The following is a 27,786-nucleotide window of genomic DNA, read 5'->3' on the forward strand; positions in this document are numbered from 1 at the left end:
GGACTTCTGAACCTGCTGTCACCAAGCCTACGCCTGAAACCAAAGCCATGGCATGTTAGGTGGTAAACGTGGTGCTGTGCGCTCGGCGACAGCCTCTGTTCCCGTACAGGACATAATTACACAGTCTGCTCACCTTGGCCACAATATTCTAATTCTCCTGTATGTCACCATTCCCTCCGTGGCCACCTGTAGCCATGGAAGCAGCCCCGAACTGAAGGTGTGAAGTGCCCAACTTGGGGGGAGGGCAGAGGGCAGGGGTAGGCTGAGCCGGGCTGGAACTCCAAGTTGACACATCTTAGCTAACCAGCCTGGGCGGACACCCTGCAGGGCTGTTTAACAAGTAACAACTAATGGACATGCATGTGTGGAATGTAAAGGAGACACCCAGTAATTGACCTGTGTGATTATGGTTGCCGATTCCATAAAATGAGTTAATACAAATTATTAACATTCTGAGTACTCAGTTGATGATCTACGCGGTATGTGTTCGGAATGATACACTCAGGATGTATCTGTGGTTTCTCGTCGTGATCTAAGGGACCCCAGGTGCCTTGTCAGTTGGGACCTTCAGACCTCACTGAGGGAATGCTCTGTAGGTCTTTGACTAATACGCCTGATTAGGAAAGATAGGAGTCTGAGTATTTTCAGAAAAAGCCTGACATGATGTAGTAGGTTGAATTCAGCTTCTGAAAGGGAAGTGAAATGATAAGATACGCATCTTAGAAAGAGCAAAGACTGCAGGTTAGAGAAAGGGGCAGAGGAAGAAAAGAACACACGTGGGAAGATAAATTAGGAAGCCACAGCCAGATTTCAGATTTGAACTAAGGTAGCGGCTGTCGGGGGAGAAGTGGACTGATGACAGAGTGGTCTAGAGAGGACAATCTACTCTACTCCTGACGGATGAAGGCAAGGAAGGAATCCCAGATGATCTTGCAATTTCTATTATGGAGCAATTAGGTAAATACTGACTTCACTTACTAAGAGGAGGCACAAGCTTGGGGAGTAAATAATCAGTTTAGAATTTACTTTAAATTGGATCTTTAAGTCGTCACCGAGTTTATTCATCCGGGAACAAAGAGACATTTCTTTCTTCTTAGCTATTTTTGTCATGCATTTTAAAACTGCCCCATGATTTAACTACCATGCATCACCCAGAGTAAATGCATATATAAAAAGTAAAGTCTTTTGTTCTCATACAAATATATAAGGTGACTGAGTCTGCAGTTAAGCAACACCCAGAAATCATGACTAAGAAAATAGGATACTGACATAGGACTCGAAGATTTACAGTCAGGGGTCAGTGAAACTGGTAAACATCGGATTCGGAGAAGTGAGTGAATTATAGTTCTCCATTTTTTAAAGATTTATTTATTTATTTTAGAGAGCATGTGAGAGAGAACATGAGCAGTAGGAGGGGCAGAGAGAGAGGAAGAAGGAAAATCCTTCAGCGGGTTCCATGCTGAGCCGGAGCTGGACGTGGGGCTTGATCCCCCAGATCCTGCAATCATGACCTGAGCCAAAATCAACAGTCGGACACTTAACCGACTGAGCCACCCAGGTGCCCCTTTATTCTCCATTTTTATTTGTTTGAATATATTTCAGAGATCCAACTATAAAATGTTAAGAAAGGGCACCTGGGTGGCTCAGTGGGCTAAGCCTCTGCCTTAGGTTCGGGTCATGATCTCCGGGTCCTGGGATCGAGTCCCGCATCGGGCTCTCTGCTCAGCGGAGAGCCTCCTTCCCCCTCTCTCTCTGCTTGCCTCTCTGCCTACTTGTGATTTCTCTCTCTCTGTGTCAAATAAATAAAATCTTAAAAAAAAAAAATCTTTAATAAAAAAAGAAAAAGAATGTCCTAAAGGAGAAAGAGAGGAAGAAAACAAGACATCAGTGGTGACACTGGTTTTGTAAATGGTAACTTGGAAAAATATTTAAAAGTCTGCTCTTTTATTGGTAGAATGTAATAGTGATACACAACTGATATCAAACAAATAAAGTAATTTGGAACAATCACTGTAATTCTAAAGCAAAAATATTCATTTGTAAAGAGTCTGACCAGAAGCCCTTTTCCCAGTGCTATTTTCAGTCATTTTCATATTTTCAGTAAAATTTTTATTTTTTTAAAAGATTTTATTTATTTATTTGAGAAAGAGAGAGAGAGAACACAAGCGAGGGGAGGGAGAGGGAGAAGTGGCTCCCCACTGAGCAAGGAGCCGGACAGAGAGCTAGATCCTGTGACTTCAGGATCATGACTTGAGCTGAAGGCAGACATTTAACCTACTGAGCCACCCAGGCATCCCTTTAGTGACATTTTTAAAAACCCTTTTCAGTAATAGAAGTGATACCCTCACATAAGGCCATAATTGCATTTCCAAAAATTAATTATAATCATCACCTTCTATGTTTTTTCCTCACTAACCGTGAGCTCCTGAACACAGAGACCATGCCTTGCTCGACCAAGCACTGTGCCTGGCCCCGCTCTTCCTTCCTCCTCTGGACCAAGCAATGAAACTCTGGCCCTCAGCCAGAGTTTATCCAGTGAAGGAAGAAAGGAAAATCAGCATGCATCAAAAATATGAAGCAATGTCTGCCTTCCTGGATAAAAAAACCTCATGTTCAGCAATTTAGCAGTTAATATCTCTGAAAATATCGGAACTTTTTCTTTATTAATGTAGCATGACCAAGTTTCGGATAGCTTTGAAAATAAAGAAAATTACTGCATCCACAATCCCACCATGCAGATACAGGAAGCATTTTGGATACAAGTTAGCATTTTCATTCAGGGAAGAATAGTATAAGCACTGTTAGAATTAATTTATAATGTACTTAAAAGCATGCATTTTCTGAAATACCCAGATTTTTTTTTAATTGACAGTGTTGTGGATAGCCCTCTCCATTATGACAATTCGAAGACATTTTAAAATAACTTTTTTTTCTTTTTCTTCTTCTTTTTTTTTTTTTTATTTTTTTATTTACAGCATAACAGTGTTCATTGTTTTGGAATCACACCCAGTGCTCCATGCAGTACGTGCCCTCCCTATTACCTACCATGAGTTTCTCAACCTCCCACCTCCCCCCCCACCCTGGTTGGTTTTCAGAGTCCATAGTCTCTCATGGTTCATCTCCCCTTCCAGTTTCCCTCAACTCCCTCTCCTCTCCATCTCCCCATGTCCTCCATGTTATTTGTTATTCTCCAAAAATAAGTGAGACCATATGATACTTGACTCTCTCTGCTTGACTTATTTCGCTCAGCATAATTTCTTCCAGTCCCGTCCATGTTGCTACAAAAGTTGGGTATTTGTCCTTTCTGATGGAGGCATAATACTCCATGGTGTATATGGACCACATCTTCCTTATCCCTTCATCCGTTGAAGGGCATCTTGGTTCTTTCCACAGTTTGGTGACCGTAGCCATTGCTGCAATAAACATTGGGGTACAGATGGCCCTTCTTTTCACTACATCTGTATCTTTGGGGTAAATACCCAGCAGTGCAATTGCAGGGTCATAGGGAAGCTCTATTTTGAATTTCTTCAGGAATCTCCACACTGTTCTCCAAAGTGGCTGTCCACTTTGCATTCAACTTGCATTCCCACCAACAGTGTAAGAGGGTTCCCCTTTCTCCACATCCTCTCCAACACACGTTGTTTCCTGTCTCGCTAATTTTGGCCATTCTAACTGGTGTCAGGTGGTATCTCAATGTGGTTTTAATTTGAATCTCCCTGATGGCTAGTGATGATGAGCATTTTTTCATGTGTCTGATAGCCATTTGTATGTCTTCGTTGGAGAAGTGTCTGTTCATATCTTCTGCCCATTTTTTGCTATGATTATCTGTTTTGTGTGTGTTGAGTTTGAGAAGTTCTTTATAGATCCTGGATATCAACCTTTTGTCTGTACTGTCATTTGCAAATATCTTCTCCCATTCCGTGGGTTGCCTTTTTGTTTTGTTGACTGTTTCCTTTGCTGTGCCAAAGCTTTTGATCTTGATGAAGTCCCAAAAGTTCATTTTCGTTTTTGTTTCCTTGGCCTTTGGAGACATATCTTGAAAGAAGTTGCTGTGGCTGATATCGAAGAGGTTATTGCCAATGTTCTCCTCTAGGATTCTGATGGATTCCTGTCTCACGTTGAGGTCTTTTATCCATTTCAAGTTTATCTTTGTGTACGGTGTAAGAGAATGGTCGAGTTTCATTCCTCTACATATCGCTGTCCAGTTTTCCCAGCACCATTTATTGAAGAGACGGTCTTTTTTCCATTGTATATTTTTTCCTGTTTTGTTATTTGTTATTTGTTATTGTTATTGTTATTTTATTATTATATGTTATATTAACAATATATTGTTAATAACAATATTGTTATTGTTATTGTTATTGTTTTGTCGAAGATTATTTGACCATAAAGTTGAGGGTCCATATCTGGGCTCTCCACTCTATTCCACTGGTCTATGTGTCTGTTTTTATGCCAGTACCACGCTGTCTTGGTGATCACAGCTTTGTAGTAAAGCTTGAAATCGGGTAACGTGATGCCACCAGTTTTGTTTTTGTTTTTCAACATTTCCTTAGCAATTCGGGGTCTCTTCTGATTCCATACAAATTTTAGGATTATTTGCTCCAGCTCTTTGAAAAATACCGGTGGAATTTTGATTGGAATGGCATTAAAAGTATAGATTGCTCTAGGCAGTATAGACCTTTTAACAATGTTTATTCTTCCAATCTAAGAGCATGGAACGGTCTTCCATCTTTTTGTGTCTTCTTCAATTTCTTTCATGAGTGTTCTGTAGTTCCTCGAGTACAGGTCCTTTACCTCTTTGGTTAGGTTTATTCCCAGGTATCTTATGGTTCTTGGTGCTATAGTAAATGGAATCGATTCTCTAATTTCCCTTTCTGTATTTTCATTGTTAGTGTATAAGAAAGCCACTGATTTCTGTACATTGACTTTGTAATTACATAAGAAAACTATTAATCAAGATAAAGAGTCATATTGATATGAATACAATAATAGTAGGAGATCTTAATACGCCTCTCTCAGAAACAGACAGATCATCGAAGCAGAAAGTTAATAAAGAAATAAGAGCATTGAATGAGACATTGGACCAGATGGACCTCATAGACATATACAGAACATTCCACGCTAAAACAACAGAATACTCATTCTTCTCAAGTGCACACGGAACCTTCTCCAGAATAGACCACATACTGGGTCACAAAGCAGGACTCAACCGATACCAAAGACTGACATGATTCCCTGCATATTCTCAGATCACAATGCTTTGAAACTGGAACTCAATCACAAGGAAAAGTTCAAAAGGAACTCAAACACCTGGAAGCTAAAGACCACCTTGCTTAAGAATGCTTGGATCAACCAGGAGATCAAAGACGAACTTAAACAATTCATGGAAACCAATGAGAATGAAGACACTTTGGTCCAAAACCTATGGGATACAGCAAAGGTGGTTCTAAGGGGGAAATACATAGCCATCCAAGCCTCCCTCAAAAAAAATTGAAAAATCCAGAATACACCAGCTGTCTCTACACCTTAAAGAACTGGAGAATCAACAACAAATCAAACCAACTCCACACGCAAGAAGGGAAATAATCAAGATTAGAGCAGAGATCAATGAGGTAGAAACCAGAGATACAGTAGAACATATCAATGAAACTAGAAGCTTGTTTTTTGAAAGAACCAATAAGATCGATAAACCATTGACCACACTAATCCAAAAGAAAAGAGAGAAAGCCCAAATTAATAAAATTATGAATGAAAAGGGAGAGATCACAACTAACACCAAGGAAATAGAAACAATCATCAGAAATTATTACCAACAGTTATATGCCAATAAGCTAAGCAACCTAGATGAAATGGATGCATTCCTGGAAAACTACAAACTCCCAAAATTGAACCAGGAAGAAACTGACAACCTGAATAGACCGATATCTAGTAACGAGATTGAAGCAGTGATCAAAAACCTCCCAAAAAACAAGAGCCCAGGACCTGACGGATTCCTTGGGGAATTCTACCAAACTTTCAAAGAAGAAATAACCCCAATTCTCCTGAAGCTGTTCCAAAAAATTGAAGCAGAAGGACAACTTCCAGACTCTTTTTGTGAAGCCAGCATTACCCTGATCCCCAAACCAGGCAAAGACCCTACCAAAAAGGAGAATTTCAGACCAATATCACTGATGAATATGGATGCTAAGATTCTCAACAAGATCCTAGCAAACAGGATCCAGCAGCACATTCAAAAGATTATCCACCATGACCAGGTGGGATTCATCCCTGGGTTGCAAGGTTGGTTCAACATTCGCAAATCAATCAATGTGATAGAACAAATCAATAAGAGAAGAGAGAAGAACCACATGGTGCTCTCAATTGATGCAGAAAAAGCATTTGACAAAATCCAGCATCCGTTCCTGATGAAAACGCTTCAAAGTATAGGGATAGAGGGAACATTCCTGAACTTCATAAAATCTATCTATGAAAGACCCACAGCAAATATCATCCTCAATGGGAAAAAGCTTGCAGCCTTCCCGTTGAGATCAGGAACACGACAAGGATGCCCACTCTCACCACTCTTGTTCAACATAGTATTAGAAGTCCCAGCAACGGCAATCAGACAACAAAGAGAAGTAAAAGGTATCCAAATTGGCAGGGAAGAAGTCAAACTCTCTTCGCAGATGACATGATTCTTTATATGGAAAACCCCAAAGACTCCACCCCCAAACTACTAGAACTCATACAGCAATTCAGTAACATGCAGGATACAAAGTCTTTTTTTTTTTTTTTTAACAGAGAGAGGCAGGTAGAGAAAGAGGGAGAGAGAGGGGGAAGCAGGCTCCCTGCTGAGCAGAGAGCCGGATGCCACAGGGGCTTGATCCCAGGACCCTAAGATCATGACCTGGGCCGAAGGCAGAGGCTTAACCACTGAGCCACCCAGGCACCCCTTAAAGATAACTTTTTAAAATGCATATTGTGGGCGCCTGGGTGGCTCAGTGGGTTAAGCCGCTGCCTTCAGCTCAGGTAATGATCTCAGGGTCCTGGGATCGAGTCCCGCATCGGGCTCTCTGCTCAGCAGGGAGCCTGCTTCCCTCTCTCTCTCTCTCTCTGCCTGCCTCTCTGCCAACTTGTGATCTCTCTCTGCCAAATAAATAAATAAAATCTTTAAAAAAAAAATAAAAAATAAAAAAAATAAAATGCATATTGTGAATGTGAAAGGGAGAAAAGATTATTTGCCAGCCTCTCTGAATAGGAGAGAGATGATGCTCCTACCGGCATTTCTCAAGTGTAGGATGGAGCTTCTTTATTTGTATAGTTTATGAGAACATGGATGGAAGAAAGCAAGTGCTGTTGTAACCCATAAACAGCTAAGTCAATTGATCTGTAACATAAACCATCTCCAATAGACTATTTGAGAGCAAACATCTCCAATAGACTATTTGAGAGCAAACATCTCCAATAGACTATTTGAGAGCCTCTGGCCTGGGGTTTGACATAGCCATGCTCTTCTAAAGATGGTAACCGGGGGACTATAGTGAACTTGGCCATGAAATACTATTCAGCTTTCAAAAAGAAGGAAATAAAAAAATAAATAAAAAGAAGGACATCATGTTAAGTAATATAAGCCAATCACAAAAGACAAGTACTGTGTGAGTCCACTTGGCTGGAGTGTCTAAAGCAGTCGCACTCATAGAAAGTGGGACTGGTGGTTGCTCTAACTCCAGCCTCACTCCTCAACAACACAGAAGTGTGCATGTACGGACTCAGTGCAGAACTGAATTCAGCCACTAAATTGAACTCATCAAGCAGGTTTTAATCCAGTCTCAAAATTCTTAGTTTACTATCAGAGAAAACTTTGTACCTCAATAGAAACAAATTATTCATGTGTGTTTGAAAGGGCTAAATGCAAGTGCTTTGAAGAAAAATTATCAAGAATGTGCAGACTGTTTCAAGTAATACAAAGGAAACACACACTGTTTTGTGATTTGCCAAATTTGATGCCTTTTTAAGGTAGCCACTCATAGATTTGAACATAAACACACAGCAGTTTGCTGAAATGAGTATACTCTAAGTATATTTTTCGTAGGTTGATTTCTGGCCTGCTTGAATCACTCCGTTCCAAGGAGATAAGAAAAATAACAATGTTCCTGGAAATAGCAAATGCGAATTAAGTGGTATCAGCTCATATAAAGATCAGCCTAAACTACTCTGTGGCTGGAACTACTAAAAGAGTTGTTACTCTTAAAGGAACATCATTTTTTTCCCGATACTCATAGTATTTTTTAATGTCTGAAATATTTGTCTTTTATGAGTTTGCTTTTAAATAATCATAGTTTAAAATACATTATAAATTTGTAAGGGCATATTAACATACTTTAATGGGCAACAAAAGGCAAAACCTTAGGCCTGGCTAAATGCAATTTTTGCCTACTCTGCTATGGGCATCCCATGGGGTTCAAACAGACCAGAGAAAACCAATCCATGCCAAACACTCCCAGTCCGAACAGGGGCTCCCAGCCTGCAGTGGGCCTCCATGGTGCTCTGTTGTTACAGCCCCTTCATCTCCCAGATGATGATTTCATACCTTTTCCTCGATCATCAAACCTCTAGTTACCTCTAGTAACACCTGCCTCAGGTTCACTTTCAGCTGGTGACCTTGACTTTGCTGCCTATTTCACTGGGAACATAGCAGTCGGGAAGAGCTCTGCAAGCTCACACCTACTCACACAGCAGCCTCAGGACCCTGTACCCAGCCTCTTCCCGTGCATGCTCCTAGCCAAGGCCAATCCCTCCTCCTGGGCACTAGATCCCAACCCTTTCACCAGCATTGCTCCTGCATCACCAGGTTTTCCCAATTACTTACTTACTTTTCCAATTACTTAATTATTCCTTTAAGCCTACAAACATACTATTCTTGTTTCCATCTTAAAAGAAAATAAAATTCTCTTAACCTCCCTTCCCCCTTGTGGAGGAAGAAAAAGTGTCCTCTGACCTTCAAGATTCTTCTGGGTGATGTGAGAATTAAATTAACATGAAACAGATTAACAGAGCAAAAAAAAAAAAAAAAATCATATGCACAGAGGTCTCACAGATATGGGACCTAAGAAGTACCATGGTGGGCGGCTTTTATACTGTCTAGACAAAGGAACGTAAGTTTCGGAGAAACTGACAGGACAAAGAAAACTTATGTTTGAGACCATCAATTAGCAAGGAATCTAAACAGAATTTGGGCCGGGGTGGTAAGTTAGCAAAAGTAACAAGGTTTGTTTATGTAGGCTTCTTTGGCCCTGAATTCCCTGCCCCTGATGATAAGGATGTCTCTCTTCCTCCCGGTGTTGGGAGGGTACCTTTCACATGCGAGATTTATAACCTCCTTTCTAGAGACCTTGGACGGTCAGGCTGTTTTTGTTATACAGGCTGTTTCTTACATAACATTAATTAAAAATAATCATTATGCCATTGTGGCATATTTTGGGGCATCCTGCCCTGGGCTCCCGCACTTTCTAGCTAACCTCTCATTTTCTACTTCCTTTTATTTACAGTGAAACCCCTTCTCTGATTCCCCTCTTAGTCTTTCTTAACCACTCAAAGCAGCCTTTGTCCCTACCACTCAGCCAAGGTCACCAGTGTTCTGCACAGCCAATGGTCGAATATCTTACTCGACTTATCAACTATCTGGGACACAGACAACGTGTCTTGAGTCCTCCCTTGAAACATCCTCCCCCTAGGCTTCCAGAACCTCCCACTCTCCTTTTCTTCCTGCTTCATTGACTCTTCCTTCTCAGGCTCCTATATGAGTTCTCCCTATACTGTAGGTTTCAGTTTTTCAAACCTCTTTTCCTCCCTAGCTTCACCTTCTCCACCGGTGACAGTATCCAAGCCAAACGGATACCTCCAGCCGGGCCCACTCTCTCCAACTCCAGACCCGTGTATCTAAATCCCCATTCAACATCTCAGTTTAGATGTATATAAGGAATCTCAGATGTAACAAGCCCCAAATCAAACTCTTGTCTTCCACCCCCCAAACCTGTTTCTCCTAAATTTTCTCCATCTGAGTAAATGGCAACTTCATCCTTCCTGTTGTTCAGGCCCAAAACTACAGAGCTACACTTGCCTTCCCTCCTTTTTCTCATACCCCATCTTCTCTCCAGAGAGAAATTCTACCGCCTCTGCCTTCAAAATGGACCCGGAAAGCTGACCGCTTCTCATTTCTCAGCTATGTCACTCTGGTTCAAGCCTCAACCCTTGCATTATTCAATACCTCCGAAATAGTCTCTTGGCTTTCACTCCTGCTCCACACAGTCTATAGTAAGATGGTGGGGAGTTTCTGCTCAAACCCCTCACAATGACTCCCAGAGTAAAAGCCCAAGTCTTTTCAATGGTCCCCGAACTACTTCTCTTTCTTCTCTGACTCCATCTCCTGTGTCTGCCTCTCTTGTTCACTCTGAGCTAGTCGTGCTCACCTCTTTATTGTTCTCTCTGTTCAGAGCTTCCTTCCCCCAGATTCCCATATGGTGCTTCCACCACCTCCCTCTGGACTTTGCTCAAATGTCAAAGGGACTTTTATCCCTTCTAGGTTCTCAGCTGGGTCTCTGTAACAAAAGACAGATTGACTAGAGAAAAGCATATATATTAGCCAGAAGAGGGATGCCTGGATGGCTTAGTGGGTTAAGCATCTGACTCTTAATTTCAGCTCAGGTCATGATCTCAGGGTCGTGAGATCAAGCCCCAGTGTGGGGCTTGATCTGTGGGGCTCTGTGGGGGAATTGCTTCTCTCTCCCTCTCTCCCCTGTGCCCCGTTTTCCTGCTCTCTCGCTCTCTCTCTCAAATAATTAAACAAATCTTAGGAAGGAAGGAAACAGAAATGAAGACATAAAGCAAGGTTAAGCCCGAGTGTTTTTCACTCTGGGTTTGATGAAGACTGGTAAGACAGCCGGTACCAGCTAAGGGTTATAAACTGGGGGAACTTAACAAAGCCTGTTCGTTTGGATTCCTCTCTGAGTCCTGGTGTCTTTGGAGATAAGGACTCCACTTTCTTCAGGGTTAGAGGAGGGCCTTGTGATCTGCCTCAGGGGAGGTCCCAGGGTCATTCTAGCACCTGCCATTTCAGAAGCCCCTTTGGCTTAAAATATTGGGCATGCTGTGGTGCCATATTCTGGGGTAGTGGGTCTCAAACCCTGTCACTACCCCATTTAAAATTCCAGCCCACTGCCCCTGCACCCTCCCCATCCAACAATCACGTTCCTCCTCTACCTAACATTTTATTTTATTTATTTATTTATTTATTTTTCAGTTGTCTGACTTCCCCAACCAAATGTCAACTCCCTAGGGCTAAGGCTTTTTTTTTTTTTTTAATGTGTTATTCACAGCTGTATCCCTAGCACCTAGAAAAGCATCTACCACAATTATTTACTGAATGAATGAAAGAACTAGTGGATGGGCCACAGATAGTGATGTGGACATATTTTATTATACATTACTATACACCTGGCACTCTGAGTCTATCTTCTCATTTAACCCTTGCATCTAGGTAGTGATTGTTACGGTCATTATTTTGCAGACGAGAAAAATCAAGCCACAAAATTGGTGACTACCAACATCATGCAGCCATTAACGACAAAATTAGTTACCAAACCCAAGTCTGTGTGGCCCCAAAGCTCCTGTATTCACTGTTTCATAGCTCTGGCTTCAATTCACACCATCAACAGATAAGCAGTCACCATATCTCAAATCCATATCAAGGTTTAAGTAATCCCCAGACAGGGTACGAGGGCCTGGGTCAGTTCTGAGTGCCACCCATAGGCATGAACTTCACCTAACCCCTTTTGTACAGCCTGTCGTGAGCCACGTGTTTTCTGTACCATTTCAAACGTCTGGATATTCGGACCAATCTGGATGATCCGTTTACCAAAGACTTTCTGCAGGTTAACATCTGTTCTAAGCGGTGTTTGTATTCTTCTTTCCAGACATCTGCCTTCCATATAAAGGGAAGTTGACTCTTTAAGAAGAAAGGAAGAGAGAACAAAATACTTCCGAGAGCTACAGGTTATCTTTATAGAATGTTTCTGATAGAATAGACAAGAAGCCCATGACCGCATCACCTCTGGAAGGACAAATGAGGGACTGGGAACAAATAAAGAGAAAGGACCTGTCACTCATACGACCTATACCTTTTGAAGTTCTGTGCCATAAGGATTAAGTACCTTCTGAAAATAAGCAAAATAACAATGGCAGTGTGCCCTGTCTGTCCTCCCACCCAGAGGGCAGTGAAGAGGACACACCCGACGGTCCTAACCCACGGTCCCACCCCACAGTCCTAAGTGTACCCAAGCCCTGAACACTCAGTCAAGGCAAAGTCATTCCGGTTTGCTCCGGGTCTCAGTTCCACCATCTGCAATGGGAAAGATAATGATTAGAGCTTGCCTGACTTTATAAGCAGGGTCTATTGTGAGATTCTAAGTGTAAAACCTACATCCATATTCCTTATCAGTTAGGGGATATTAGGTGGCAAAGAAAGTCAGCCAGCTCACAGAGCTACGGAACACGAAATGGGACCCGAAGAGTAGCAGAGTATACTGTCTCCACATACCATAATAAGTTCCTAGAAGTAAGAAACTCAGTGGAAAATCTGCTGTTTGGTCTCAGACCATTTTATTTCAAATGCAAAGAGGATAAGCAAGATTATCATCTGCCTCATTCCAGATCCTCTGTTCTTTGGTCTTAGAATTACACCAATTCTGATCACCCTTCCCGAGACCTCACAAGGCCTTTCCCCCTCACGATGTGCAGATGAGCTGGAACCTGGAGAACTGGAAAGATCTGAAACTTCATTTCTAGACTCAAAACTGGCCAATTTTCAGGTACATAATACACGGCTCTGAATTTTAAAACGCTAACGTCACCCGTTAGGTTCTAGATGCAGCTTTGCCTTGAGACACGTAACGAGTGTATGAAAAACCATAGGGAAAATGCAAAATAACCTGATTTACGGTTGTCAGCAAGAGAATAAAAACAATGCGTGATGGGTAGAATTCGTGGGCCACAACTGAGTATTCCACAAAGTAACGTGAAATGACATTGCTCAAGAAGAGGCAGCTGGGCTGCTTTATAGGCCGGTTTACCTAAATGGCACAGTATTAAAAAACAAACAAACAAACAAACAAAAACTAAGTGCAGAGGGCGTGAATTTCTGAACTGTTTTGGAGCCTATTACTTGGTGAGGAAATGCTCAGTCCTAAAGTGTTTAAAACACCATAGACGGTTCACAGTTTGGGGAAAAGCTTTTTTTAGAGCTTCATTTCTTCATTTTTTCCTTTCTTCTGATTCTTTCCCTCCTTCGCTTTCATCTTGGTATTTGTAGGAAGTGGGTTATTTCTCGGCCTCCAAATCATGTCCTTTCAGACCCCAGAAAACAAAGCCAGGCACTTATCTTAACCCAGGGGAAGACCCTGCCCCCTCCCCACCCCCCTCCAGTTCCCTGGGAGTTTCCCCAAACCCCGCGCGAAGAGCCAGAGTGTGTGTGTGGGGGGGGGGTCAGCAGGTCCTTGTGGGTCTGCCAGGTTCTGAGCTCACTGGGGCCTGTCATCCTCTGTGGCTATAGCCTGGGCTGCTCCTCCACACACATGGCCGTGGGAAGGTCAAGGGAAAGGATTTGAAACCGCTCATGTAAACTAATGCAGCACACGAAAGTGCAGGATTATTACTATGAAAAATTAATTAGAAAAGGGGGCAATCTTCTCATCATTTCCTCATTTCCCTTTTCTCACTTCCTCTTTCTCTGCCCTCCCCGCCCATCTTTCTCTCCTTAGCCACTCCGCTTTCTCAACGGGGAACACACACAAGGTAGGAAGAGCCCAGGGTCTTGAATTGTTAAAACAGAACAAAGTTTAAGAGTCCATATAAGCTACACCCAAATTACTGAGAAATGTGAAATGAAAACCAGCTCGGCCCCAGATTCCAGGAAAATGCTACATTTTGGGTTTACTTGCCACTTTGTGTTTTCACATGGGTCAAGTCTTCAAGCTTTGGTCATTAGTCTTCCGCTTCCTAATGCAAAGAAGTAAATGCTGACTCGTGTCATTTGCCTCAGATACCACCGGAAATGGCATCTTCTCCCCAGCCGCTGGCTCACGAAACTAGCAGTGCGCAGAGGTGAACTAATCTGCCTAGCAGCCGGGGCTCTGGGCTCTCCAAACCTGGCCCTCGGATCGACAACCAACAAAGGAATCTGTCCAGGAAGAGAAGATCTAAAGTCAACTGAGAGGTACACTTTTTAATCACCAGTTACTTTAATGAGTAAGTACTCTGCAGTTTTCCCATTTGATTTTAAGCATTAATTTCACATTTCTGAGCAGCCTTTCTTAGGCTCCTCCCTTGTTGGGCACTTGCTCTAGAGCGGAATCACCAACCCAACCCCTTCACCCTACCCCCACTTAACTGGACAGCCGGAACGAGACAACTGTTATTTTCTAAGGAGAAGGATTCATGATTGATAAACTACTCTATGTCTGAAAATGTACAGTAAAGAGAGACAGACAGTTGTGAACAGGAGAAAGGACGAGAAGCATCTGTTGTCTGCGCAATCTTGTAGGCTGTGGTTGACCACAGAGGCTTGGCGTCAGTCTTGACTCCCAGCTCTGCTTTTTATAAAATAGATGACCTTGGGCGGATGACTCAATCTTCCAAACAATTTTTCGGATGTGTTAAAAGGAGAAAAAGAAAATACCCATGTCACAGGCTTCTTAGGAGGAGTGAAGAGATAGCTGAACCATGGAGCACACAGGGTGATGTGGATACTAAACGTTACGGAATAACAGGTGAAATTAGCATTTCTAAATAATAAACTAAGGCCTCCATTCAACCGGAAGGCTCCCTTAACTAGAGAAACCCATCCCTCAAACGTGCTGAGGTGGCTCAGAATAACAATGATTAACATTTGTAAGTTTACAGAGCATTTCATCTGATTTCCAGGATGAACCCTAGGGTAGGCAGTTCCAGGCTGTTGACCTGATTTCGTTAGGAGGGATAGGGGAGAAGTTGAGAGCCTGGCTGAATGTGACAGTAGGAAAAGCAGCTCAGGGGTCCAAACTTCCTGCTGAAGGGGAGAAAACATGACTGGGGAAAAGCCAGTGTCAGACTGAGTGCAGACGTTCCTTTCTCCAACTGAACTTCTCACCCCTTGGACCTTGCCCCTCTTCTGGTTCCAAGCCATAGCGTTTGGAACGGGCAAAATCCTCAGTCCTGCTGCCAGCACACAGAGCAGTGGGAACGCAGGCCTTCCAGAACCTTCTACAACATAGTATGGCCAGGGAGAAGGCAGACAGAGACTGACTCTTAGAATTCCCTTTTCAAATTCAAACCTTTTTTTCCTCAGAGAAGCACTATTGCACTTAGCATTCACATACTACATTGTTAAGAAGAATAACAGCAATAATAAAAGAATCTCCATTTTAAGAGCTGTTTTCGCTCTTAAAGCATTGGATAAGCACTGGAGGCTTTGGAGAAGCACTGGAGGCCATTTCTCCCGTTTAAAAGCTGAAGTGAGCATCTCTCACAGAGATGAAGCGAGCTCTGCACATAGCGAACCCCCAGCCTGCCGATTGGGCCTCACGTTCACATCCCCCCTTCAGTTGGCTTTTGTGGCCATTCCTGCAGACAGAATTTTCAGAATCCAACCTGTCCATCAGTTGAAAGCAACTTCGTCATCACTGGCTCCCCTCCCCCTTCCTTTCAAACCGTGGGAACTTTTTGTTCAACCGCTGGTTAGAATCTGGAGTAGTCAGCCTAAGTCTAAAAAACCTGAGGCACAAAGAGAGCTTTGGTGCAGCACTGACTCACAAGGAGGAACAGTTAACTATCAGTGATACAAGCCCACCTAAGTTAACTTCATCCCCGCTCTGTCTCCTCAGGGAAAAACTTAAAGCTGTGTACAAAACTTGGCTTTGTTTTGTTTTTCAACAGAGAATGAAAAGGAAAAACGAGACGCAAATATTTTTTTTTTCTAGATAAGACTATTTTTTCCTCTCCATCTCCACTAATATTTATGGCTGGGGTTAAAAGCTCAGGCTGTGGAGCCATATTTCCTCCTCAAGAAACAAAACAATATCTGAAGCTGATCTCATCCATCAAAAGATTCATTGGCAACGACAGATCAGTTCTGTCATTTGCTGGCTGGACAGCCTTGGGTGATGTACATAACCTCTCCAAGCCTCAGTTTCCTTCTCCATACAATGGAGAATATAAGAGTTTCTACCTCACCAGGTTGTGGGAAGAGAGAAGACTTGGAACATAGTAACTGTTCAGTGAATACTAACCAGTATGCACAAGGCATTGGGCTGCGAGGGATAGCAGAATGGGTGAGACCCAACTCTGCCATCCAGGACTCGGATATACCGGGGTCAGAGGGCACATGGATGGTTAATCATAGTACAAACTAGAACCGAGTGCTCTCTAAAGGGGGTCACCATTAGAATCAGATTTCTCTGGGGAGAAAAAGACTTTCAGACAGACCTGTGTTCGAACTGGATCTTCAGGCAGAAACAGAATTTCAGTAGAGGAAGGGGCTAGGGGACATGGATGCTGAGCCACAGAGCAAAGACCAAGAGATGAGAAAAAGCTCTCTGGGGATACATGGGCTCCAAAACTCATCCACAGGGGTCGGGGAGCTGCAAAGGACGAAGGGTCATCTGCTAGGTTAAAAAACAAAGTGTCTCAATACAAAATGCTGGGAGTTAGGCTAGCATACCAAATGAAAGTGAAGGCAGTAAAGTCAAACCCTAGATGATCACATTTTAGGTAAGCAAACACAACCTAACAACAGACCATTTTAGAAGTCTTTCAAAGTGAAGACACACTTCTTTAAGAATTAAGAGTAATTAATGGAAAGTATAAAAAAAAAAGCTCATCATAAAATCTAAGAAAACAGAGGTGAAATTGGTCACTGGGCTCAGCTTCCCAAAATATATTGCAACATCCTCCTCCTTAAAGCCTATTCTCAAGAATTACATCTCATTTTTTTAATGCCAGGAAATAGTTGAACTGTTCTCCATCCAGGCTCTCATTCAAGGATTTTGAGGTTTCCAGGAATAGTGGAAGCAGCCGCGGTCACGAACCATAAAAAAATCCCTTGATACAAGCATTTCAGAAACAGAGGTTATTTCCACCTGGTTCTCCCCAACCACTGTTGCATGCATAAATGATAACAGCAGCTCTCGGAAAATGGGAAGCAAGAATAGGCGGCCGTCATTCCCACAGATGATCGGTTTTTACCTTTAGGAAGATTGTCCAAAGGTCACAAGATAATTATCTCAAGAATTCAGCCACAGTTTGATGGTAGGATAAATGGGCGTCTAGAGAATTTGAAAGTGATAAGAGGCCCACACAGTCGGTTCCTCCTTGCCCCCTCCCCCTCCCCCTCCCCCCACCCTGGGAACTTGATTCTACTCACCTGAATAGGTCTGGAACTCAGGAGAAAAGTTTGGGCTGGCTAAATTTGTTGAGCACTTAAAAATGCGGCAGACCTCACGCTAATGGCTTTGTTCAAGTAACCCTCAATTCATAATATTGTTCTCGTTTTGTTGATGAGGGCTCTCAAGTGCAAAAAAAAATTTACTTAAGCTGCCCGGGGTCGCAGAGGCGAGCAAGCAGTGCAACCGGATGTAAACCCAGGGGGCTGACTCCGGGGGGGGGGCCCCCTCCGAGCCGCTGGGCTTTGCCACAATTCAGGAGTCATCTGCATACAAATGGTGATTGATAAGGAGACCGAATAATTTGTTTCCATCCTATGTGGGACTTTTTTTGGTGGGGGGAGGGGTGCCCTTAAGAACTGCGCGGGGAGAACGGGGCGAGGGGGTGGTAAGCCAGAACCGTGTAGGGCAAATTGAGAAGTATGATCACCGCGTTGACGGATGCCGTGAGAGTGGACGGACTTACTGAGGGAAAGAAGGTTGAAGAAAAGAAGAAAGGAGACGATTAGTGGGTCCCGAGAGAGACCAACAGTTGGGGAATTGCCCCAGAAAGAGAAACTGACACAGGATCCGGGGGGAGGTGAGCCGGGAGACAAGGGTGTCAGTCTCGGGCAGTTATCCGAAGGGAGTCACCCTGGGGGTCCCTGGCCCCCGAGGAGCTGGGAATGAGGCTGGGGTGATAAGGACCACGAGGTGGCCTTTGACGGGGCGGTGGGGAAATCACTGGGCATTTACTGACCACCATTTCTCTGGGTTGTGGAGTTGGAAGCAGCATTAAAGAAAGAGGAGGAGTGAGTGGGAGGTGAGGACCCAGCCACAGGCAGTGCAAACAATTCTTTCTGAAACTGGCCTTGAAGGGGAAGCAAAAGATAGGACTGTCTGGAGGTGGAGTCAAAGAAGTTTCCTTTCTCTTCTAAAGCAAGAAACCAGAATGTGTTTAGTGCTTAAGGGAAGGGACTAGTCAAAGGAGAGGGGAGGAAAAGTAGAATGCGTAATTATCCGCTCTCCAGGGGACATTCTGGAGCAAAGTTCCCGAGAAGGTGGAACATCCAGCCGCCTGAGCTGAGGAACTACCTTTACTCCTGAGGAGGTAAAGCTCTGCCCCTGTGGAAGGGAGGAGAACGGGAGTGTGGGCTGGAAGTTTCCATGGAGGGAACGGGGAGCGAGATGCTGTCTGCAGGCTTGGGTTTTTTCCGAGGTCCCTGAGGGGAGAGGTGGTTGTGACCAAGGTTTAAAGGTGCCTAAGGCAAGGCAGGCACTGTACTAGGCCCTTCAGAGACATTGACGTGATCCCTTTTCCTCTTTACTGTTGTTCAGTGAGGTAGGCGATCTTCCTTACCCTCATTTGACACCAGAGGAAACGTTGGCTCAGCACTGTGGGCAGTCAGCCCAAGAGCTCACAGCTGTTTGGGGCCAGAGTCCACGTCTATCTTCATTGTGTCCTGGAAGGGAAAGCCTGCTCCCTGCCTTTCCGTTATCTTGCAGTCTAAGGGGAGTAATGGGGAGGGAGTTAGCGGATGTCGTTTAAATAATGGTTTGAGACCAGAATGTGGAAGTTCGTCAAAGACTGTACAGGATTGAAATCCTATTTTTGTTTATATGAATTGCTTTGATTTTTAAAAAAGATTTTATTTATTATTTATTTGACAGGCAGAGATCACAAGTAGGCAGAAAGGCAGGCAGAGAGAGGAAGGGAAGCAGGCTCGCTGCCGAGCAGAGAGCCAGATGGGGCTCGATCCCAGAACCCTGGGATCATGACCTGAGCCGAAGGCAGAGGCTTTAACCCACTGAGCCACCCAGGCGCCCCTTGGTGTTGCTTTTTAATGGGTCTCTTTGAATAAAGGCTCCATAGTTTATCTTTCTTTTTTTTTTTTTGGAGAGGTTACCTGCTATGAACCCCCACTTCATTCGTAAAGGATGTTACCTGTGTTTCTTTATAAAGTCCATAAGGAACATTTTCTGTTAGCCTATCACTATGGGAAAAAATATGCTCCCTTATGGATTTTTAATTTTTTTTTAAAGATTTTATTTATGGGGCGCCTGGGTGGCTCAGTGGATTAAGCCGCTGCCTTCGGCTCAGGTCATGATCTCAGGGTCCTGGGATCGAGCCCCGCATCGGGCTCTCTGCTCTGCGGGGAGCCTGCTTCCTCCTCTCTCTCTGCCTGCCTCTCTGTCTACTTGTGATCTCTCTCTGTCAAATAAATAAATAAAATCTTTAAAAAAAAAAAAAGATTTTATTTATTTGTCAGAGAGAAAGAGCAAATGAGCACAAGCAGGGAGAACAGCAGGCAGTGGGAGAAGCAGGCTCCCTGCTGAGTTGGGGGCCCGATGTGGGACTGGATCCCAGAACCCTGGGATCATAACCTGAGCCGAAGGCAGATGCTTAACTGAGCCACCCAAGCGTACCTCCCCCACCCCCTTTACGGATTTTTAAACTTGGTAACTTTCAGACTCTTAAAGTGTGTGAAATTCTTCTGTGGATATTTTATTGCGAAAGAATCACAGATTTAAGGTGGTGTCTCTGTAGGGATGGTGATGATACAGATTGAAGAGGTCTGCAGGGATTCCTGCCTCCACAAGGAAAACTTGTGGTTATGTGGAACCCACTTTGAAGTTTCAGTTTTCCATTTACATCACGTGTGTTTGAGATGTTAGACATGGTGAGGACTCCCTGAATAGCCAAGTTAGAAATATGGGCCATATGGTAGGGTTGGGTGATACGGGGATGGGGTAGAGAAAACCTGACAGTAGTTAGTGGGGGAGGGAGATGAGTCAAATTTGCAGAATGACAACTGGCAGAGCCCCATAGAGACCCAGGTGTTCTCTAAATTTTTGCTGAATTAATTAATAGGACTGCCGAGCTGAGACCCCTCTTTTAGGGGTGAGGTTATTTGGAGTGGAGGGATTAGAATTGGACTTTCTCCGGGCTTATAAATTGCAAATGATTTGCCATTATTTACCGTAGCATCTCACAATACTTTTTTTTTTTAATATTTTATTTATTTGACAGAGAGAAATCACAACTAGGCAGAGAGAGAGGAGGAAGTAGGCTCCCTGCGGAGCAGAGAGCCCAGGTAGGGCTGGATCCCAGCATCCTGGGATCGTGACCTGAGCCAAAGGCAGAGGCTTTAACCCACTGAGCCACCCAGGCGCCCAGCATCTCACAGTACTTTTATGTGTTTTTTGTTTTATGTGTTTTTTAAAATTTACTCCCAAAACCACTTTTTAAAAATAGTAGGCCTGCATTATTTCACCCTTTTTGCATTCTATAGAAGAGTGTGTGTTAGCTGACTTGGCCCAGAGCAAAAGATGAATTTCTTGAGCAATCAGCAAACCTTAGGTCATTCGTTAAGCTTTCCCTAAATGAAGTTTGAATTGTTTTTCTTCTTCAAAAACTTTATATGGCATGCAATTTAATTTTTGACAAGCTGAAAGCCTACTTAGAAAAAACTAAGCAGATGCCAAGGCATTAAGGCGAATTCCTGAAAAATTATTGTATTTGTACCATCTATTCCATTAAAATGTAAGGGAATCTTGGAAAGTTCAAAACATTGATTTGATTACCAAAAATGCAGTTAGAAGGAAGTGAACTATTTATATTCCCAGGATAATATTGCCTTAAGACAGTTAGTCTTCTGCAAGAAACTTTTAAACTAGTTACAGTACTTCCTACAACTAATCAAAACAACATCCTAATCGTTAGGGATTACCTCTGATTTAAGACTTCATTGCAGGGTCTATAGGGCCGCTGACCTGTTTCTGTGTCTGTCTTCCTGTAACTAAAGATCAGTAAGAAAAGAAAAAAAAATTAACCTAATTTCTACAACAATTGATTAATGAAAAGCAAATGTTACATGTTTGGTTTGTGATAGTTAATATAGCAATAGTCAATGATTTATAAGTCATGGCTTATGAAGCTATTAAAAAATTAATTACCCCCAAAGAAATCTAAGCAAAATGCTTGAAAGTCATTTATTATAGTAGTAGCCATTATTAATGTGTGTTTCTCTCAGAGCTTTAGTCAAAGTCCAAATAGAATGCATGGAACTATGCGTTTTCAGGAATCATCATGAAACTCTTCAAAAAAAAAAAAAAGGTGTTAATTTGAGGTTGGAATCTCAGATTGCAAAGATCACGGGTCCATCTCCCCCCTCCCCCTTGACTCCTCCAGCAGGCTTCCCCTCTTCATTTGCATTCATCCTTTGTAGCTGCTAGCACCTTCCATATTTGTCTCTTATGTGTCCCTTCCCTTACTGCTCCTAAGAGAGGAGACTGCCTTTTCACACGTAGTCCTTCCACCTAGTACAGTATCTTTACTGAATGAATGAATGAATGAGTGAGTCACTCTTATCTATAAAATCGCTACCCAAACTAGTAAGTGAGTTGAGCAAATTTGAAGAGAAGAAAGAAGCCTAGGCTCGAAAGACCAGTAATCTGTTTTCAAATCCCTTTTTTGTTTCAGTTTTTTGGAAATAAAAAGAGCTCTGAAAATGAAACTTACCAACCTTTTTTTTTAGAGTTAGCTCTGATTTATTCTTCATTCGCCAACTCTCCCCCCCCCGCCCCCCACCAAAGTCACTTTGGTTTTGTTAGGTAGTGCTTGTTTAAGCCATTCTTTCCCAAGGTTATAGTCCCGAGGTTGTCTGATTTGTTAATCCTGTTACAGTCAGTAGTGCTCTTTATCAAGAATTTCATGAATTTCCTTTTCAGTATAACTTCTAACTAGAGTGCTCTTTCCAGTCATTTCCTCCTCCCGTCTTTTCCATAGTCTATTCTGCTTGCCTGTGCCACTGCAGAAGAACAATGAGAAATTTCCTAGGGAGACCTTTTTGCCCAGTTTAGACTCCGAGCTCTTAGCGCGTTATCTGGGTGGGTTAAGTTCCCTGGTGGGGACACAGGGCAGCCAGGATTCCTCACACACTCAGAAGGCCTGGGAGTCTGCAGAATTGTGTTTTGGTTATTCTAAAATTCAGGTCACTTACTTTTGACATGTCTCTTGGTAGAGATGAAGGTAGGGGATGAAATGTGTATACTGTCACTCATAGCTCCCCCACCCCCCCCCACCTCCCCAGTGCACATAAACCACCTCTCCTGGGCAGGCAGAGGAAATGGTTGCCTGCTTGTGCCTTAAAGACATACCAAAGCACTCTTCTGTCTTGTCTTCAAACACCTCCCTAACAGGAGCCAAGCTTTTCCATTCAGACCATACTACTTGCCATTCTGCTATAAAAGAGGGCTCCCAACAGAGACAGACTTTGGTGTCGGTGGTTTTAAATTTTTAGCTCCATCGCATCGATGTCCTTCCCTATAAATTGGAAATGATAAAAATTCTCTCTTAAATAGGATTACATTTGTAAAGCAGCTGGCCTCCGGTAGCCATTCAGCAAACATTAATTTTACTTTATTTGAAATCTTTCACTTGGATTATCTCATTGGCTCAGCACAACCCTGCTAGACAAACAGGACAAACCCTGTAAATCCACCCCCCACCCTTAATAGTTCATTTACCTGGTATTTTGAAACTTGCTCCATAATTATAACTAACCCTTATCCATGCTTACTACTGGTCAGGGATTGTTCTGACCATTTTATATTGGGTCCTCCTGTGAAATCTGAAGCAGACGCTCAAAGTCCCATTTTGCAGATGAGGAAAATTGAGGCAGAGAAAGGCTAAATAAGTGCCCAAGGACAAAGAGCTGGTAAATAGAATAGTTGGGATTCACACCCAAGTAGTGTTGCTCCCAAAGCAGTGCTCTTCACCAGTATACTTCAGTTTCTCTGTTTCCCACAGCATCTGAGTGGTGGATTGGACTCCCACCTGTGAATCCTAGTCTAGAGGGCTTCATACCCAGGAAATAAAGTACCCTGCCGGGAGAGCCACAAGGTTATCAGAGCTGCCCACTCACCGCACGGAGAGAACTCCAATGGAAAGGGATGGTGTTCAGTATCTTAGGGGATGAGGCTCATATTGGGAGCAGAGTGCCAGCCCAGAGAGAACACATGAGTGGCACCATGAGAACCTGAGAAATTCTGGGAGGAGGTTTCCCCCTTCCCTTTGCACCTTGGAGACTGGGTCTGGGGCAGGGGAGTACTTTTTGTTCACAAAGCCCCTGAAAGTCCTCAGCACCTGTTCCTTCTATGTTCATGGGCCTTAGCACTTTGTGTCATAGTTCCCACTGACTTGTTTCTGATCTGCTCCTGAAGGGCGTGACCAGGTTGTACTCATTTTTATATCCCCTCTGGGGTGCGCAAGGTGCCAAGTAGACACCTAACAAGTATGAGAAATCATTCCAAAGGAACATGCCTGAGGCCCCAGAGGGATTTGGAGTTCACTTAAGGTGTTATTTCGTTGTACTGCAATGAACTCTATCCTCTTTTTAAGCTTTTTCTCTTTTTTTTTCTTTTTTTTTCCTGATAACAAAAACATTGGAATGAAGATTCTTTGGGGGAAAAATAAGCCAATATTTTCAGCTGTTCTCTTAGGGCAACTCTTAGAGACCACCCATGTTTATGTTTTTATTTTTGTACTTGTACCCATTTAAAACCACAAATAGTATAGCTTTGATAAACTGTAATTTAATAATAGCTATCCATCTGCCCCTCTTAAAATGCCTACTGATACCTAAAAGCCTACGAGTATCAAGCCACAATGGATTTTATTGGCTTCTGTGTAAGTGTATGATGCGGATGCCATGTTCTTCCCCATGTGAGATCTGTTGGTGATACCGAAGTGTGTTTTTACCTTTTATTCATTAATGGATATGGTTGTAAGTGACAACTTTAAAATAAAGTTTTGAAGATGAGTTTTACAACTCTTAATGTTTTATGCAAAGTCCTCAGGAGGAAAAACTTTTCTTCTATCCTGTTAGGTTCTGTGTCTGGAGCCCTGGCAAGTAAAGACGGTTAAAAGGAGAAATAGCACACAATTTTTACCAATATTTATGTGTGCAGGACTTCACACAGTAGAAACTCAAATAAGCAGATTCAGGGGCTTATATATCATTTTAACAAAGGAAAAACAGGTTTGGGTTTCATGGGATGATGAATTGTGAAAACTCAGAAATATATGGCGGAACTAATACAAAATTGGGGTCGACAGTTCCCTGTCTTCTTCCTTGACTCTTCTCTTCCTGGTTGGGGAAGGAGCACCTGCCTCAAAGGGAAATTTATACACTGCATTGAGGCGGAGAACTTTTCCTGTGTCTGCTGATTCTTAGTTGCTTTCAGCTCAAAATAATCCTTATTTTAAAACGGCATTATTTGGAGATGGCATATTCTTTTTTTTTTTATTTGACAGAGAGAGATCACAAGTAGATAGAGAGGCAGGCAGAGAGAGGAAGGGAAGCAGGCTCTCCGTTGAGCAGAGAACCCGATGCGGGACTCGATCCCATGACCCTGAGATCATGACCTGAGCCGAAGGCAGCGGCTTAACCCACTGAGCCACCCAGGCGCCCCGAGATGGCATATTCTGATCGTCTTCCTATGGAAAGCAAAGAATATTACAGCTGTAACATGTGAATTATTTCCAGTGTTATTGCCCTTTTTTACAAGTCAGACTCTCTGCCGAGCAGGGAGCCCAGTATGGGGCTGATCCCAGGACCCCAGGATCATGACCCAAATTGAAGGCAGACACTTAACCAACTGAGCCACCCAGGCGCCTTATACTTTTCTTTTTTATTGTTTATTGCATTTCATTGAATTCTTTTGAAGTTATTAAAAGAAACATACAATTTTATAAAGTATATTTACAGAAAAGGAGGGAAGGCAAGACACCCATTATCCTACTTTTCTCTTAAAAGCTCTGTTTTTGCATATTTTCTTTCAATGATATGTTTCCTATAGTTCCAACAACACAGGGCTCACATGTGACATGTAACCTCTTCAGTGTAACATATCACAGCGTTCCGGTGTCCTTTCTCACTCACCATCTTCATTACGAAGCAGCTGCAAAGTCTGCCTTCCCAGGGGCAGTTTCCCCTCTAGCCAAGGGAGGGCCTGGGGTTTGGCCGCTTCAGACCTCGTGGGACTCCAGCCTCCCAAGAGCCATGAGGCAGGGGTTCACAGGTCAGGTGAGGCGTGGCCAAGCAGGGCTCCCTTCTTGCTGTCTTCCCACTCCCAGGCCAACACTCCATCCCCTTCCTCGAGAACCCCCCAGCCACTCTCTCCTTCTATCCTAGCGATCTGAAGACCTGCCGCGTGCCCTGGGCGCCATGGTCCACCTGCGGGCCTCCGAAGTGCAGCAGCTGCTCCACAACAAGTTCGTGGTCATCCTGGGAGACTCCGTCCAAAGGGCGGTGTACAAGGACCTGGTGCTCCTGCTGCAGAAGGACTGCCTGCTCACTCCCAACCAGCTCAAGGCCAAGGGGGAGGAGACCTTTGAAAAGGACAGGCTGATGGACGGAGGCCAGATGGGCCCCATGCACAACGGCATCCAGTACCGGGAGGTCCGCCAGTTCTGCGACGACCACCACCTGGTGCGCTTCTACTTCCTCACGCGTGTCTACTCCAGCTACCTGGAGGCCGTCCTGCAGGAGCTGCAGTCCAGCGAGCACGGCCTCCCGGATGTGATCATCATGAACTCGTGCCTCTGGGACCTGTCCAGGTACGGCCCGGACTCCTGGCAGAGCTACCTGAAGAACCTGGAGAGCCTGTTTGGGCTCCTGGGCCAGGTGCTGCCCGAGTCGTGCCTGCTAGTGTGGAACACCGCCATGCCCGTGGGCAAGCAGATCACAGCGGGCTTCTTGCCGCCCGAGCACCAGCCCGGGGATGACTCGCTGAGGGTCCAAGTCATCGAAGCCAACTTCTACAGTTCTACCGAGGCGAAGAAGCACGGCTTTGACGTGCTGGACTTGCACTTCCACTTCCGCCACGCCGAGCAGCACCTGCAGCGCGACGGTGTGCACTGGAACCAGTGCGCGCACCGCCACCTCTCCCAGCTGCTGCTAGCGCACGTGGCCGACGCCTGGGGCGTGGAGCTGCCGCAGCGCGACAGTGTGGGCACGTGGAGCCGGGCCGGCCTGGTGAGGGGGGGACGCGGCCGGGGCGTTGAGAGGCGGAGGCACGCTGGCAGGGCTCCACGGGCTTTCCCACCCTCAAGGTGCGGCCCCCTACTCCCGAGTCCCCTTCTGCCTCTGCCCCAGCCTCCCCACCTGCCCTTGCTCCCGCAGCCTCATCCCTTTCCTTTTCCCCCGGTGATGCCGCGTTTCCTCTTTTATTCCCAAGATACGAATTTTACCTCAGACGAGCCTTTCCAGTCGGATCGGTTCTCAAACTATTTCCATTCAGATGTCCCCTCGCCGACCCAGACAGGATTTTCCTCTGAAGATGACTTCATGATCGATCCTCAGCCCCCCGTGCCCCCTGGCCCCGTACCCTACCTGCATCGAGCCCCTGTGGTTGATAGGGGCTTCCCCCGGTACGTGCCTCGTGGCCCCTATGGGCACTGGGGTGGGCGGACGAGATCTTCCAGGAGACGGGCCCATTCCCGCCCACAGCCAAGGCCTCAATAAACCCTCCTCATGTTCGTGGACTGGACAGATCATCTGACTCTCCCAAAACAGACTGACCTTGTTAACTTAAGCCTTTGGTCCGTGCTCGGACTTCAGTTCAGTCATTGCTGTCACCGGTAATGGCAGGGAAGGGCAGACTCCTCAATTTTTGTTTACTATGGCCTCTTCCTCTATTCTCTGGGGGTGGCCAAGCATTATTCCCACCTCCCCCACTCCCTATCCTGTTTCTCTTTTTTGTAAACAGAAAATGGAAATAAAGACGTTGTTTCATGAAAGTAGTGGGTTTTGGGTGTGTCTATATTTAAATGGTGCCTCTCCCTTCCATTAAAAATTAGCTTCTTAAAAAGCAAGGACAGTATCTGCTGACTCTATGGCATCTACTTTGTGATAAACTACGCGAAGTGGAATTTGTCTAAAATCGTTCTGAAGGTTTCCATAAGTTGGACCTGATTCCTTATCAATCAATAGAAGAACTTGAACTTTTTATGATATTTTCCAGAGTTTCTCAAAGAGTCATTGAATTGTAAAACTGGGAAAGCTAAATAAATAATATTTAACTGACACAAACAAGGAAACAAGCTAAGAGAGTTGAGTGACTTGTCCTAGGTCACACAAAAATCCTTCTTCAACAAGTCCTTTCCTAGTTTATTCACGTTTCTGACTGACATGAACTTTCAGACCATGGGGACTGATTGCTACCACAGTAATGTCACGCTAAGAGGGACAGTTAACCAGACATGGCCTTTCTATGAAAATGATGGCGAAAACCGCTTTACTTCCATAGTTCCAGAAGCTTACTGGTTAGTTATGCAACGTATGTAGAATGC

The 27,786-nt window shown here is 44.1% G+C and overlaps 1 protein-coding gene across 3 annotated transcripts in view; it reads left to right on the forward strand.

Annotated features, from left to right (window-relative positions):
• PCED1B (PC-esterase domain containing 1B) overlaps positions 1 to 27,197 on the forward strand; it is a 146,114-nt gene extending 118,917 nt beyond the window's left edge. Inside the window, exons 1-5 of one of the 3 annotated variants that reach the window (XM_046013763.1) lie at positions 11,950 to 12,030; positions 12,710 to 12,845; positions 14,075 to 14,280; positions 18,461 to 18,540; positions 25,628 to 27,197. In XM_046013763.1, the coding sequence (XP_045869719.1) occupies positions 25,661 to 26,959 (1,299 nt within the window). In that variant the 5' untranslated portion in view covers positions 11,950 to 12,030; positions 12,710 to 12,845; positions 14,075 to 14,280; positions 18,461 to 18,540; positions 25,628 to 25,660 and the 3' untranslated portion in view covers positions 26,960 to 27,197. Of the gene's footprint in view, positions 1 to 11,949; positions 12,031 to 12,709; positions 12,846 to 14,074; positions 14,281 to 18,419; positions 18,541 to 25,569 lie in introns of those variants that run through there. The other 2 variants (XM_046013764.1, XM_046013765.1) reach the window with 2 other exon arrangements.
• Positions 27,198 to 27,786: the final 589 nt, after the last annotated feature.

This window comes from Meles meles, chromosome 7 (assembly GCF_922984935.1).
Source record: "Meles meles chromosome 7, mMelMel3.1 paternal haplotype, whole genome shotgun sequence".
NCBI classification, from domain to species: Eukaryota; Metazoa; Chordata; class Mammalia; order Carnivora; family Mustelidae; genus Meles; species Meles meles.